Here is a 14029-nt window from a genome sequence, read left to right as displayed (position 1 = left end):
TGTATTCATCTATATGTATTCATTATTTATATTTCTAGAAATCACTCTTCATCAACAACAATCATTCTTAATGACATAGTTTTAAAAATGGAATATACTTTTCACTCTGTAAATTGAAGCCCATAATCTAAAATAAAAATCAAGTAACTTTTTACATGAATTAAATGAATCATCCAGTAGAGCTGCCACCAGTCTCTTATAAGACAAAACTAACATCGAAACCTTCCCTGTTCTATCTGAAGCCAGGGTGAACTCAAAATACAGCCAAAATGCCTTAAAACCTCTTTGGAGCATCTAGCCAGAGCAGGCACATAAAGAGACAAAATGGAACATGCTTCCCGCCAGTTCAAGTTTAAAACAATCAAAAGCTAGTTTATTTAAGTAGATATAAAAAGTAGGACAGTTCACAGGCAACCAAAGCAAAATGGCAAAAATGCACAAGCGAGATACCTTTTTTCCTATCTGGTGTTAGACAGATGCTCTTAGGTCTCAAACTGCAGCTCAGAGAACAAAAGCTTGCATCATGGTGAAGTCTGCACACTCTCAGGAACCCTGCAGCCTGGTCTCAGCTAACAAAACTAAACTAACACCAAAGTAACATATTGGAAACAACAACCTCAAGAGTCCCTCCCCTCACCTAACTTGAGGTTAACTATCCCCTCTTGGAGATAGGCAAAACAATCAAAAGCTTAATGTTTCTCCCTCAAGGTAAGCGTTTTCCAAACAATAAAACAATTCTTGACAAACAAGTGAGACACAATAAATCCAGAAAAGAGGTGGGCATGGACCCAAGTCAAAACTGGCTTTTGGAATTGAGGGAAATTCTGATATGAAACTGGAATGTGCTTTTAAGACAAACAAAGGTCCATTGTCACATCCTCCCCACGCCCCCAACCCCCCACAACCTGTTCCAGTGGGGAAAGTGTTCTGCTGCTGGACACTGCTGAAAATGGGACACAACATTCAAAAACTCAGGGTGGCTTAAACATCACCAGTGAGTTTTGGGGAATACTAGACTCTTAACCCATTATGTAGCCTACATAGCCAAGCCTATGGTGCATACTAGGAATAGCACAACAAAGTACAAAACATACACAGGATCATATCCCCAAACACTTCCCATAAAACAAACATGCAAAAAGAATAGCAAAGCATTGTCATCAATCTAGCATGACAGATATAAGCATTTCTCTTATTCCTACAAGGCTGTGTGTAGCCAGCTCTAGGCACTTCAGAGGCAAGATGCCTCTAAATACCAGTTGCAGGAGAGCGACAGCAAGTGAGAGGGCATGCCCTCAGCTCTTGCCTGTAGGCTTCTCATAGGTGTGAAGCAGGATGCTGGACTGGATGGGCACTGGACCCTGCACATAGGAAACACAGGACCTTTTTCCAGCCACACAAACATAAGGATTCACAGTTTCTCTCACATATTTGCAGTTAGGAAGCAAATGAAAATCTCCCACTCTCCCCCACACCACAACCCTACAAAGAATACAGGACCCAGGATGGAACAGCCCCCCATCCCCCAAATACCTAACAAACAGGGTAGCTGCTGGCTGAGAATCAGACTTTGATTCCCAGCCAGCCCAGAGCCCAAAGTATTTGCAAAGAGTTTTTAAGAAGATAAAATAATTATTTATCTCTTGCCCTAACTGTGCTTTGCTGATTGCTATACCGTAGTCCAGAGAAGAACAGTTTGTAGGCAAATCTCAATTAATCCACATGTATGCAAACCGTCCCACCTTCCAAGGAAGTGGGGGTGGAGTTTGCATCCCAATAAGGGTGTCACTGATCATTGAAAGACATTAGCCTGGTCATTTCAAACTGGTCAAGCCAGTTATCACTTGTTTTTCTCCTTGTTATACTACTTCTAATCAGAGAATCCTAGAGTAAAAGGATATGCTTCCTAAGAACTTGCTTGCTGAGTTGCTACAAAGACAACACAGGACAGGACTGACTGGGTTGTTCAACTGATTGATGAACTTGAGCATATGAGCTTGCTGATGCTAATGGGCATATTACTAGCTTGCAATAAAAAGGCAGCTCCTGAAGCAAAAAAAACTCCAAACCAACCCAAAGCAATGATTGTGTGATGTATTTTGGTTTCAGCAATGTATTTTTAAAAAATGTATTTTAGATACAAAATACTGTTCTGAAAAGTATTTTAGATAAAAATACAAAAGTAGTGAAAATATGTATTTTAAAATACATGTATTTTAGATACTGCCCATCTCTAGTTGGGCCCAGGAGGACCCCTAAGCTACAAAGCTGATCTATCAGGGGGAGTGTGATCCCACCTAGGACCAGATTTACCTCCCTACTCCAGATTACCAGTTTTGATAACCTAAAGCATCCCTATCTTATCTAGATTAAGTTTCAATTTGTTTGCCCCCATCCAACCCAGATCAGAAGGCAGAGGCAACTGGAGACTTGGTGGTGATCTTATTCCATGGACAGGTACATACAGTAGAAGACAGATCTTCAAGTATCCACTGAATTTTGCTTCACTGATGTTTGACTGGTACAAAGAAAACCATTGTGGTTCCCCTCTCCCAGCATCTGGAGAAGACCTTACTGTTTAGAAATAATGGGCTGAAATAACAGAACTGTGGTGATCCTGCCCTTCATTTCTTGCTGTTTGATTTCTCCAAGGTCTTAATCATTTGTTTTGATCTGAATCCTGTATGTGCTTGTTCTAACTCCAAGCAGATGACTTCGGTAACTCGACTCAGGCTCCAAGTTATGGAGCAATTAAACTTGCTGTGAAACTGAATCCTCTCACATACACCAGGGAATTTCATATATGTGTGGTTGAAGCGTGGGAAATGTTTTGCTCATCACTCACACCTGTCTAATCGCTAGACAGTTTACAGAGAAAAGTAACTCTGTAAGTGCTTGGAATGTGGAGAACGTTTTGCTCAAATATCTGTCTCTGCGACACAGGAGAGAAACTGTATGAACACCTTAAGTGTGGGAAATATTCCACCTTATCAATCAAACCTTGTAAATCACTAGGAGGCTCACATGGGAGAGAGCTGGTAATAAAATAAGCTTGTAAGCTGTAGCTTAGTAAATTATTTTCTTGAAGTTTAGAGAAATATTTACTTGGCATCACTGAATCAGACTGAACTTGCTGGGACAATGATGAATGAGTCACTGCTCAGTTCCCAAATGGTTTGCTCAGGGAACAATAGGACTGAGATGGGAGCTTTCCGTCCTGATCAGCTCAGGCCCTTGGTGTGAAATGTGAAGTCCTGAAGTGAGTGACACTTGATATCCCACACAGTGTCAACCACATCAACAGCAAAAGCAGCAACAGAGAGAGGAGTCTGACTCTGAGGGACTTGAACAGAGGAGGTGAATGCCACGCAGGAAACAGAGGGCTACCAGGAATGCAATATTATCACATAATGGTCATGTTTAAAAAAGAAAGAAACCAGAGAAGCAACTCTGCATTAGTCCAGTAATTAGTAGTAATTATTACTAATTTTAGATTGTGAGCCCTTTGGGGACAGGGATCCATCTTATTTATTTATTATTATCTATATTATCTCATGCTGGAGAGCCAGCGTGGTGTAGTGGTTAGAGTGCTGGACTAGGACCAGGAAGACCCGAGTTCAAATTCCCATTCAGCCATGATACTTGCTGGGTGACTCTGGGCAGTCACTTCTCTCTCAACCTAACCTACTTCACAGGGTTGTTGTGAGGAGAAACCTAAGTATGTAGTACACCGCTCTGGGTTCCTTGGAGGAAGAGTGGGATATAAATGTAATAATAAAATAACAACAACAACAACCAGATTGGATGTGCAAGTGTCAATGACCATGAAGTCATTCACAAAATCAAAAAAACGTGTTCTACCCAGGTTTGGGAGCTGTGTGTGCACCTAATTTCCAGCTGTGTGGAAGCAAGGTAAAAGGAAAACCTGCGTGAAAGCAAGATAGGAGGAAGACCTGGGTAGCTTTCCCTCCTACCTTGCATAATCACTTCTACCCAGGTTTTCCTCTTACCTTGCTTCCACACAACCGAAAATTGGGAGCATACACAGCTCCCAAACCCTGGTAGAAGACCACACTTTTTGATTGTGTGAATGACCCTCAGAGCTTTGATCCTCACAATTAGTGGGCTGTGTGTGAAGCCTGTGTGTGCATAAACATGACTAGGCATGCCTAGAAATACTTTTTAAAGGTTTCGTAATTCTTTGAACAGATTTTATTGGTCCCACATTAACAACGTACATGAGTATGCTTGTAATCAAACAACATATTTATGTTTATTATTCAGTCATTTATATAGCAATTTTAACAAGTTAAGTGCTTAAGCATCAGCTTCAGCTACATTCAACAAGTCTCCTATCTGGACGATCCTCCCTCCCCCATTTTTCTCTCTACTGTGGATTTTCTTCCGTGTTTTTTTAAAAAAGTGTGGCGTTTCTTTCTTTCTTAATCTCCGTGATCTCATTTAACCAAAAACCTCGCCGTTCTCTTTCTTGGAGGAGGGTAGTGAATTGGCATTTGCTTAGCAGCATTATTAACACCGCTCCGCCCTTTGGCGACAACAACGCGAATGAGCAGGGGAAAAGGTGGGGGGGCGGGGCTCCGGGATCTCCCTACGCATGCGCCACCAGGAATCCGCCCCACAGGAAATGATTGGGGCGTCCGGTCATGGAGGAAGTGATTGGCGGCGAGTATTCGAGAGGGCGGGGCTTGTTTCCCCGGTTACGCCGCCGCTGGCCTTTGAGCTTGTGTGTTGTGGTGGCAACTTGGAAGCCGAGGCTGGGGCTGAGGGATGGTGATGGCGACTGCCGAGGAAGGTGATGTGGGGGCAGCAGGATCTGCAGCACAGGTGGTGGAGCGGGGACCCGGCGCAGCCTATCATATGTTCGTCATGATGGAGGATCTGCTGGAGAAGTTAAAGTTGCTCAACTACGAGGAGGAGGCGGCGTTGCGCAGCCACAACATGAGGCCGCCTTCTCGGTAAGGCTGAGGGAGGCCGGCCTCGTCCCTTGGCCCTCCTCCAAGGTTGGGTGGCGGCAGGGGAGGAAAGCGTGGCCCCTCCCACGAACAGAACACGTGGCTGCGGGCTGCGGGCTGATTCCCACGTGCACGCCCTCCGCCCTGGATGACTGACAGCTTGCTTTTTGAACTGGCTGTTTGGGGTTTTTTTTGGAAAGTATTACATCTGGGGTGGCGTGGGGTGGTAGGAAAGCTTTCTCTGTGGCGCTGGATCGGTGATGGCCCGTTCCCATATGCGGATCGCTACCACCCCATGGTGTAATCTTCAGCGGAAAAGGGTGCACATGCGAATCAGTTCTGGGGTTGTCAAATGGAGTTTTCGTGCAGCCGATAAGTAACGTGATTAATGTTCAGTGGAAGCTGGGCTGGGGGTCGTTTATGCTGCAGTTCGGGGCACGCTTGCATGGGAGTAAGCCCCAATTAGCTTAGTATAGCTCCCTGCTGAGCAAACGTGCATAAGCTTTGCACTCACTGCATGTGTAAATTCACTTTTCAGTGTGCTCTCTCTTACTTGCTTTATGCACGCAGTAGCCCTGTGAAGGGTAACAGCTTGTGTTTAGGCTATGATACTGTGCAGACAAGTAAGTTGCAGCTGCTGGGACTTCTGAAGATATAAAACTGTGCTTTGAGTTGGAGTTAATATAGTACACTTATTTGAACAGGAATAAGGCATGCCCCTTTAAAAGATGGGGCATCTGGCATTGCTAGTGGCAAAGAGTTTTTCCCTTAAGGGAGTTGTGTTGAGTAGCAGGAGGATTGTTGTTGTCCAGTGAGCAGAGTGTTGAACTTGGACCTTCTGACTCGGAATCCTTTTATTAATTTGAGATCATGGTTGTGATCACACTAGCAGCTTTTTCTACTAGTTATATAGGACCCCACTAAAATTTATGGTGCATTATAGAGCAAAATGAGAAAGAAGCCCTAAGTAATCAAAGGATCCCATGAGCTAGAGTGGGGAGCACAAAATAATAAATAAATGCTGTTGCATACAACTTTTCTCTTCTTACTAATCAACCCAATTCTTTTGAGTCTTCTCTTAACACCAACGGAAGCTTTTCTCCCATAGGTAGTAGGCTAATACCCATGGGAAAAAAGCTTCCATTGGTGTTAGAGGAGGGGAATCAAAAGAACTGGGTTTGATTTGTAAGAAGAGAAAAGTTGTATGCAACAGCATTTTTGTATTATTTTGTACCCATTGTGTCCCCCTGCCTCCCTTTCTCTGTTACTTTTTTCCTGTTTTGTAACTCTAGCTCATAGATCCTTGGATTATTTAAGGCTTCTTTCTCATTTTGCTCTATAATGCACCATAAATTTTAGTGAAGTCCTATATAACTAGTAGGAAAAGGTGCTGTTGTGATCACAACCATAATCTCAAATTAATAAAAGGATAATCTGCCGGTTTTTGCTTTTTGATTATTTCCAGAGAGTATGCTAGAAGTGTAGATGATGATGTTTCCAATGTGAATGGAGAACTCTAGTAGGAAGTAATTTAAAGGTTTCGTCACTGAAGTTTTGATGGACATCCATTTCATTTAAGTCTCTGGAAGCATAGAGGTCATTTTAAGGCTTTTATTTTTCCTCTTCAACTATAACACTCTTCCCATCTGGAGATAAAATAAAAAAATACAAAATAGTATTGTGAACTGCCCAGGGACTTTTTTGTATGGGGCGGTATATAAATATACTAAATAAAATAAATAAATATTCCTTATGTTAATTAACCAGGTTTGATAAAGTGGTTCTGCTTGTAACTTTGGCAGAGTGACGTGATTTCTTTAAACCTAGCCAATATGGCACTCTGCCAGTTTAACTCCTAATATGAGTCCTTTTGCTGTTCAAATGAAAGCTATGTTGATTCTGTGGATTGTCTGTAATATGCTGTATGAACATAACAATTCCTGGCAATTGTAGCTTTTCCTAACATTTCTAGACCTTATATTTGGGGATAGGAAGTTGCATGTAGCAGTCTCAGAAACTAAAACATGCCAAGATGAGGTTTTACGTTTGGAAGGGTGACACTCGGTGTCTTTAACGGCTCTTCATAGTACCCCATTACATTAATCTGTGTACTTTTCCTGATCCCCTTCACCAGTGTAGTCCATGACTAAATTCAAGAGAATGTCCAAACTGTATTAAATGTTTAGGTGGTGTGCAAACTTCACTGGAGAATTTTTAAACTAAATTTTACAAGTCATCTTCATGAGTTAAGGAGAATACAAAATGAGATTCTATTTCACCTTTGTATCAATTGTTTAAAGGTAAGCAACTGAGGAGTCAGTTCAGACAGTATGTTGACAGCCAACTTCCTCTCAAAGAACACACCAACAAACTAACTACCAAACCAACCCTGCTCACATAAACTCTATAATATTGGAGTGAGTTAACTCAGGAAAAATTGCCCCCTCTCTTTTGTGAATAGAAAAATGCAACGCCGTTTTCCAATGCACAGTAGAGAGACTGTGATCTCACTTGGAACCAGCTCACAGACTTGAGTATTGTAGGCAGAAATGTTTCTATAAAATCACAAACCCTCTCCATCCACCAATTACCCCAAGGAAGGCAGTATAGTCTTGCTCTATTTATATAGGAGATTTGTGTGAATTTGAAAAGTCTCTTTATAAAATGGTAACATTCTTCCAAAAGAGGAGGAGGAAGAGAGAAGCCCTAACATCTAAAGAAAATCCATGGTTTGGAAACATGGCATTATTTTTCTCTTTTGGTGAGGAGGATCTCAATGTGAACTTGTACCTTATTATAAAGGGTGACAGAACTCTCAATACTGTCATCAAAAGAGAATTGGTCTACTGAAAAGTGTTACCTACCTATACTCTGGGCAAAGTACATTTTAAGTTTTATATTTATTATAGAATAAAGAATGATGGAGATTGTCTTATTAATAATTTTACCAAACAAATTAATTTGCTTGTGTCTGTATTGGAAGATCAAGAGGCTGCTTTTAATAATCTTAATTTTAATTCCTATGAACTTTCATTAAATAAATACCATTTTCAGAAATAAGACATACTTAGTGCTAGTACTGGCTCAGTCAGAGAAGCTCCTTCTCAAGCGAACCTGACTAGCTGATAGCCATGGCTTTGCGTCTCGCCTACGTCATAGGGCAGTTGTGATGCCAAAATAAAATAGTTTAGTTTTAAATAAACTAAAGACAGCAACAAATGTAGCAAAATGTGTTGTGTGCATTTGGATGTATCCTTTTCCACAATGCCAGTGCTAGTATATTGTTTGTTCCTGCTTATGTATGACCTTTCTGTTCCCTCTTTTTTTTGTTTTGTTTGAAATATATTGATGATTTGTTGCTTGTTTGGATTTATAGGCTGCCCCAACATGAAAGCTTAGGGTGGGTAACTGCAGATTCAAAAGCAAAATATAAAATACCCTGTTGAAATCAGAATACCAGCCTAAATCTTGAAAGATATTGGAGCCACAAATGATCCATCAGCTCCGCCAAAGCCAGCTTAAGTAGAAATTCTCTTAAAGAACTTACAAAAGATATGGTTTGAATGAGACATGTGGAAGTTATTGTTAAGAGGGTGCTTTTGGCCGACTGTGTGAACAGTCTTCTTTCTCTGATGGTCTTGGAGATTGTGATGTTGGAGTTGGAGGAGACAGCCTCTTATGCTGTACTATTTTTTTTCCTCAGTTATGACATTCCTTTTTTGTATCAGTCTTGATAAAGTATGTGGTCTGTTTTTTAAAAACATTGAAAATGTGGAACAATGCACATTTGTAAGGAATGTTGCATACCTCTGTAGAAGGTCAAGCCACAAAATTTTTAAAACACTTTCCAATAACTGCATTCTTTGTGAATTGACAAGTATTTGATCAGGAGACTCTTGGGAATTGCATTTAAGCCTTTGACTCAAATTAATTTTCTGCAGGGCTTACACATGCTCTGGAAGGCATGAGCAGCTGTGACATAACATCCTGAAAGTACTGCAAAGAAAAGAGCACATCTATCAGGGAAATTGCTTGTCAGTGAAATACCACCCAATAATGTCATCCTTAGAGAAAGCAATTTATGGGGCATAGGAGGTTATAGAAATACAGAGAAGCTCTGTTAGCTAAGAGAATGTGATTTTTCAATCTAGGCAAGCATAATCTTTTCTCCTATTTATTTCAAAATAGGCATTACTTTGCATTGCCCACTAACCCAGGCGAACAGTTCTACATGTTCTGTACCCTTGCTGCTTGGCTGATTAATAAAGCAGGGCACCCTTTTGAACAACCACAAGAATATGATGACCCAAATGCAACAATATCCAGCATTCTTTCAGAGCTGCGGTCCTTTGTAAGTGGATCATATATTGCTATGTCCAGTGTTCTCGCTATTTTTTTCATCTGTGTGTAAAATGATTTTTGTTCTTGGTGGCAGTATCAAGGCGGTGTGCGCGTACATGCATTCAGAGTAGGACTCTCCTGACTTAAACTGAGCGGGATCTAAAATTAACTGCCCATTTCCTTGAGGCTCTCCCCGCAGACGATCAGGGAGGGAGCCCTGGGCGGCCGGATCGGCCACCCACACAGTTGCCGGCTGTGTGACGGAGCTGGGGGGAGCGGGGCAGATCGGCCCCCGGAAGCTCCAGCATACCCTGCGCGAGCACGCAGGGCATGCTGGCGAGACCCCTGGTGCTGGGAGGTGGCTTTTTGCCTCCCCTCTGGGGGTCTCCTCATGGGTAGCCACGGCACGGAGCTGCGCTGTGGCTACTCACGATTTTTAAAACCAGGTTTGTGGAGCGCTCACTCCGCAAACCTGGTTTAAGGGCAGGGGTAGTTAGGCAGGCTACCCGCCTAGGAACTACCGGGCTCGTAGCCGAACCCGGTGGTTCACACAATGGGACGGAATCGGGCTAGCCTCCATTAGCCTATTTCGTCCCATCGTGTGAATAGCCTCACAAATTTATGCATAAAGTGACTCTCTAGCTCAGTTCATATATCATGCCAAAACATGGTTTGTGGTAACCATAGTTTAGAACCTAAACCATGGTTTTGAGTTTCCAGTGTATAATTGGCAAACACTGTTTTAGAGCTGCTTTTTGTGTTCCCTTTCTGTTCTCTCAGCACTTGGCTGAGATCTTTACAAGTTTTCTTGGGCTCTGGGAGCCAGCCCAAAAACTTAGGAGCTAGACAAATGGACACTTGACAAATTTACCAGACTTGGTGACAGACATTATTGGGGGTGGGTGGGGGGAGAAATGGGCTTTTCCCTTTAGAAGAAACATACCTGGAACAGAATCAAGGTTGTGTGGGACAAATAAAACTTGGTATTAAATAACTCTACCTCTGGATATCCTAATCTAGGCCACATGGCTCCCTGGTGTCTGGGATCTGTCAAGTCTTGATTTAGCTTCATAAGATCATTGTCAGCCTCCATGGTGTAGCAACCTATGGAGAAAGAGTGACAGTACGTATCACACCAAGCCATGATTAGCCCAGACCATGACTTACAAACTCACCTCAAACCATGGTTTCTGTCCTAAACCATGATTTACCAGCTCAAACATCATTCCACACTAAGATTAAGTTTCCTTAACAATGGTTTGATCTGATGACTGAATTAAGCCTATTTATCATTGGGTACTAAACCAAATAAATTCATTAGCTCTGAAAAAATTACTCCAGAGATTCAAGGAAGTGAACATGAGATTCAGTGAGCAGCAATCTCAGAAATATGACTGTGGGCTAAGAAGAAACTTGCTGTTAAAGTGACATTTGCACAGCACATACAAAAAATGTAGAGTAGTGTGGCTCATAAATGCCACGGTCGTGGACCTGGTTCACACGTCATCATCATCATCATCATTATCATCATTATTCGATTTCTATACCGCCCTTCCAAAAATGGCTCAGGGTGGTTTACATAGAGAAACAACAAATAATAGCAATAGCAATAGCACTTACATTTATATACCGCTCTATAGCCGGAGCTCTCTAAGCGGTTTACAATGATTTTAGCATATTGCCCCCAACATTCTGGGTACTCATTTTACCGACCTCGGAAGGATGGAAGGCTGAGTCAACCTTGAGCCCCTGGTCAGGATCGAACTTGTAACCTTCTGGTTACAGGGCGGCAGTTTTACCACTGCGCCACCAGGGGCGAATCCCTGTCCCCAAAGGGCTCACAATCTAAAAAGAAACATAAGATAGACACCAGCAACAGTCACTGGAGGTACTGTGCTGGGGGTGGATGAACATGCATATACATTGCTCAGTTTATCGTAACTGGATGTCTTACAACTGAATCAGTGAACTGGCTGCTTCTGCATTGATATGTAAATTCTAGCTATGATTCCTCATTCAGCCATGCAGGTAGCTCCATGCAAGTAAGTCTTCAAGCAGTGTTCTCTAATTTTTTTCATCTGTGTGCAGAATGAGAATAGGCGGCAGTATCAAGGCAGTGTGCGCACACATGCATTCAGAATGGGGTCTTCCTGAGTCAACCTGAGCGGGGTCTAAAATTAACTAAGCGGACAAAACACGTGCTCAAAAAACTTGTGAGCACGTACACATGTGCACACCTTAGAGAGAACACTGTGCTCAAGTAATGTATGTGTGTATGTGACCCCACTTTTGGTGAAGGAAGGAAATGGGATAATAGATGCCTCTGAATACCAGGTGCAAGGGATCAACAGCAGGTGAGAGGGCATGCCATCACTTCTTGTCTGTGGGCTTCTCAGAGGCATCTGGTGGGCCACTGTGGGAAACAGGATGCTGGACTAGATAGACCTTGGGCCTGATCCAGCAGGGCCAGCGTTATCTTATACTCTTAGATAATGTTTTGTGCTTGTTTTAGGGGAGGTCTGTGGATTTTCCTCCATCAAAGTTAAAGGCAGGATGTGGAGAACAAGCGTGTTATGTTCTTGATTGTTTAGCTGAGGAAGCCTTGAAACATACATCGTTTGCCTGGAAAAGGTATGATATTGAACCATTATTTCCACATTCCCCCTCTTTTTACTTCAGAGGCTTCAGGTGCCAATTATACAACATGAAAGAGTTGAAGCAATACAAGCAGGTCATCTCCAAATCCTTTTCTGAGAGACCGACCTTAGTTTCCATACAATTTGGGTTGTTGGATTGCAGAGACACCTAGGTGAAGCCAATTGAGTATATCTAAATACTAGATATTATATTTATTTTATTATTCTTTGCAGTGGCTGCCATCCCAGCAAAGTGCTGACATTCTAATGAAAAGCTGGCACTTGGCATGCACTGCTGCTGCCTTCCAGACAAAGGCAATGGGTGATTTGTACCAATCTCCCTGACCCCAGGAAATGATTCCAGTAACCTGGAAGTGGGTCCCTGAGGGCTGGGTGACCCTCCTAAAGGACCCACATCTGGGCCGTAAGGAGTGCTATGGGTGGCAGGGGAGATTGGTGAGCTCCCCCCCCCCCCCCGACAAGCGGAGCACTGTTAGCCTGCAGTGCAGAAATGCCAATACTCCTCTTGGAGTGCTGGTGCTTCATTCGTCTAAGTGTCAGCCACTGTTTCTTAGCTGCCCTTGTTAATAATAATAAATTGTACTTTGGTGTGATGGGAGTTGTAGTTCATCAACATCTAGAGTACTACAGTTGGGGAACTCCTGTACTAAGGTATCCAGAGAGGCATACGATACAGAACATTCTAAACATTACAATATGATGAAATCATTTCCCAAAATAGCACAGTAAAAATACCATTTAAATAGAAAATTGTTAAAATCGTAATATAACTAAAAGCAAGTTGTGACAATCCAAACCAGACCGTGTTATCCTTGGGCTTATAGTGGAAGAGGTGGAATCATAAAGAGAAGCGGCAGCTCAGAAATTGACTTTTACAGAAATGTGCTGAGCAAAACATGTGCACACACCTTACAACCTGAAGACAGCTGGGTAACAATTGTTAAGATTTTTTTTTTTGCCTGTAGCTTGGATCCAAGGATGCCTTGCACAGACAGCATTCTCATCATGCAAGATGGGCTCCCCAATTCTTGCAGATTCCCCCACTCACTGCAACCTTTATGGCACATATTGTATTATTCTAGAAAGTCCACCAATTTTCAGAACTAGTTTTTTGTGGGGAATACAATGGGTAGGGGAAATTGTGCATATGGACATGGTTTCCGCTGTATAGTGATGCCTTTGGATCTAAGACAGTGAGCGCTGTAAACATAAAATAACACACACACCCTGAAGCTGGTATATTTGGGAATCGCGCACTAGTCACTGCTTGCCCTCACAGCTGATGGTTACAGTGAACTTGCTATATGTATTGTTAAGTAATGGAAAAGGTAGTAAACATGTATTTTCAGGAAGCATGTGCTTTTCTTTCTTCATTATAGATCTAGCATATTAAAGGAAACACATTTCAGGGTGATTGACAGTTTTATCCCACATACAGCTAATAGCTGGGTATTATTATGCAAAGGATCGTGCTTGAACTTAAGAAGACTGAAAACAAGATAATTGTACATGGTTAAGGGATGCTCTCATATTATATAACATCTGCATACCATTTTTTACACAATAAGTAACTCTGTTACCTCTCAGAATAACAGAGGCTCACAACTGGAGGCAAAGGAACACTGACAGAAATTGCATAGGAAAGTTATTGTATGTGCCATACAGTACCTGTCTGTAGCTATTGTTATTTCCTTCCCTCTCGAAAGGATTAGTTGCTGATATCCAGACTAATACAAACGTGTGTAACAGGGAGAAGTGACTTTTGGGGGGCGGGGTCAATCTTCCACTTCGTTCCAGCAGCCATTTGTGTCTCCCAAAATATGTTTCGGAGAGTCCTGCAACCTTCAGGGACATTCCTTCAGGAGACACAGAGGACTGCAGAAGGAAAGGGGGATTGGTTAGAGTGCTAGACTAGGACCGGGGAGACCCGAGTTCAAATCCCCATTCAGCCATGATACTTGCTGGGTGACTCTGGGCCAGTCACTTCTCTCTCAGCCTAACCTACTTCACAGGGTTGTTGTGAGGAGAAACCTAAGTGTGTAGTACACCGCTCTGGGC

The 14029-nt window shown here is 42.4% G+C and overlaps 1 protein-coding gene across 4 annotated transcripts in view; it reads left to right on the top strand.

Annotated features, from left to right (window-relative positions):
• Positions 1-4669: 4669 nt before the first annotated feature.
• The window catches only part of IFT57 (intraflagellar transport 57), a 30959-nt gene continuing 21599 nt past the window's right edge, over positions 4670-14029 (top strand). The window contains exons 1-3 of one of the 4 annotated variants that reach the window (XM_053310546.1): positions 4670-4976; positions 9162-9324; positions 11827-11945. In XM_053310546.1, the coding sequence (XP_053166521.1) occupies positions 4789-4976; positions 9162-9324; positions 11827-11945 (470 nt within the window). In that variant the 5' untranslated portion in view covers positions 4670-4788. Of the gene's footprint in view, positions 4977-5133; positions 5350-6361; positions 7274-9161; positions 9325-11826; positions 11946-14029 lie in introns of those variants that run through there. The other 3 variants (XM_053310547.1, XM_053310549.1, XM_053310548.1) reach the window with 3 other exon arrangements.

This window comes from Hemicordylus capensis, chromosome 3, assembly GCF_027244095.1.
Source record: "Hemicordylus capensis ecotype Gifberg chromosome 3, rHemCap1.1.pri, whole genome shotgun sequence".
NCBI lineage: Eukaryota > Metazoa > Chordata > Lepidosauria > Squamata > Cordylidae > Hemicordylus > Hemicordylus capensis.
Note: the sequence above shows the minus strand (reverse complement) of the source record. Positions and strands in the feature narration are given on the sequence as shown.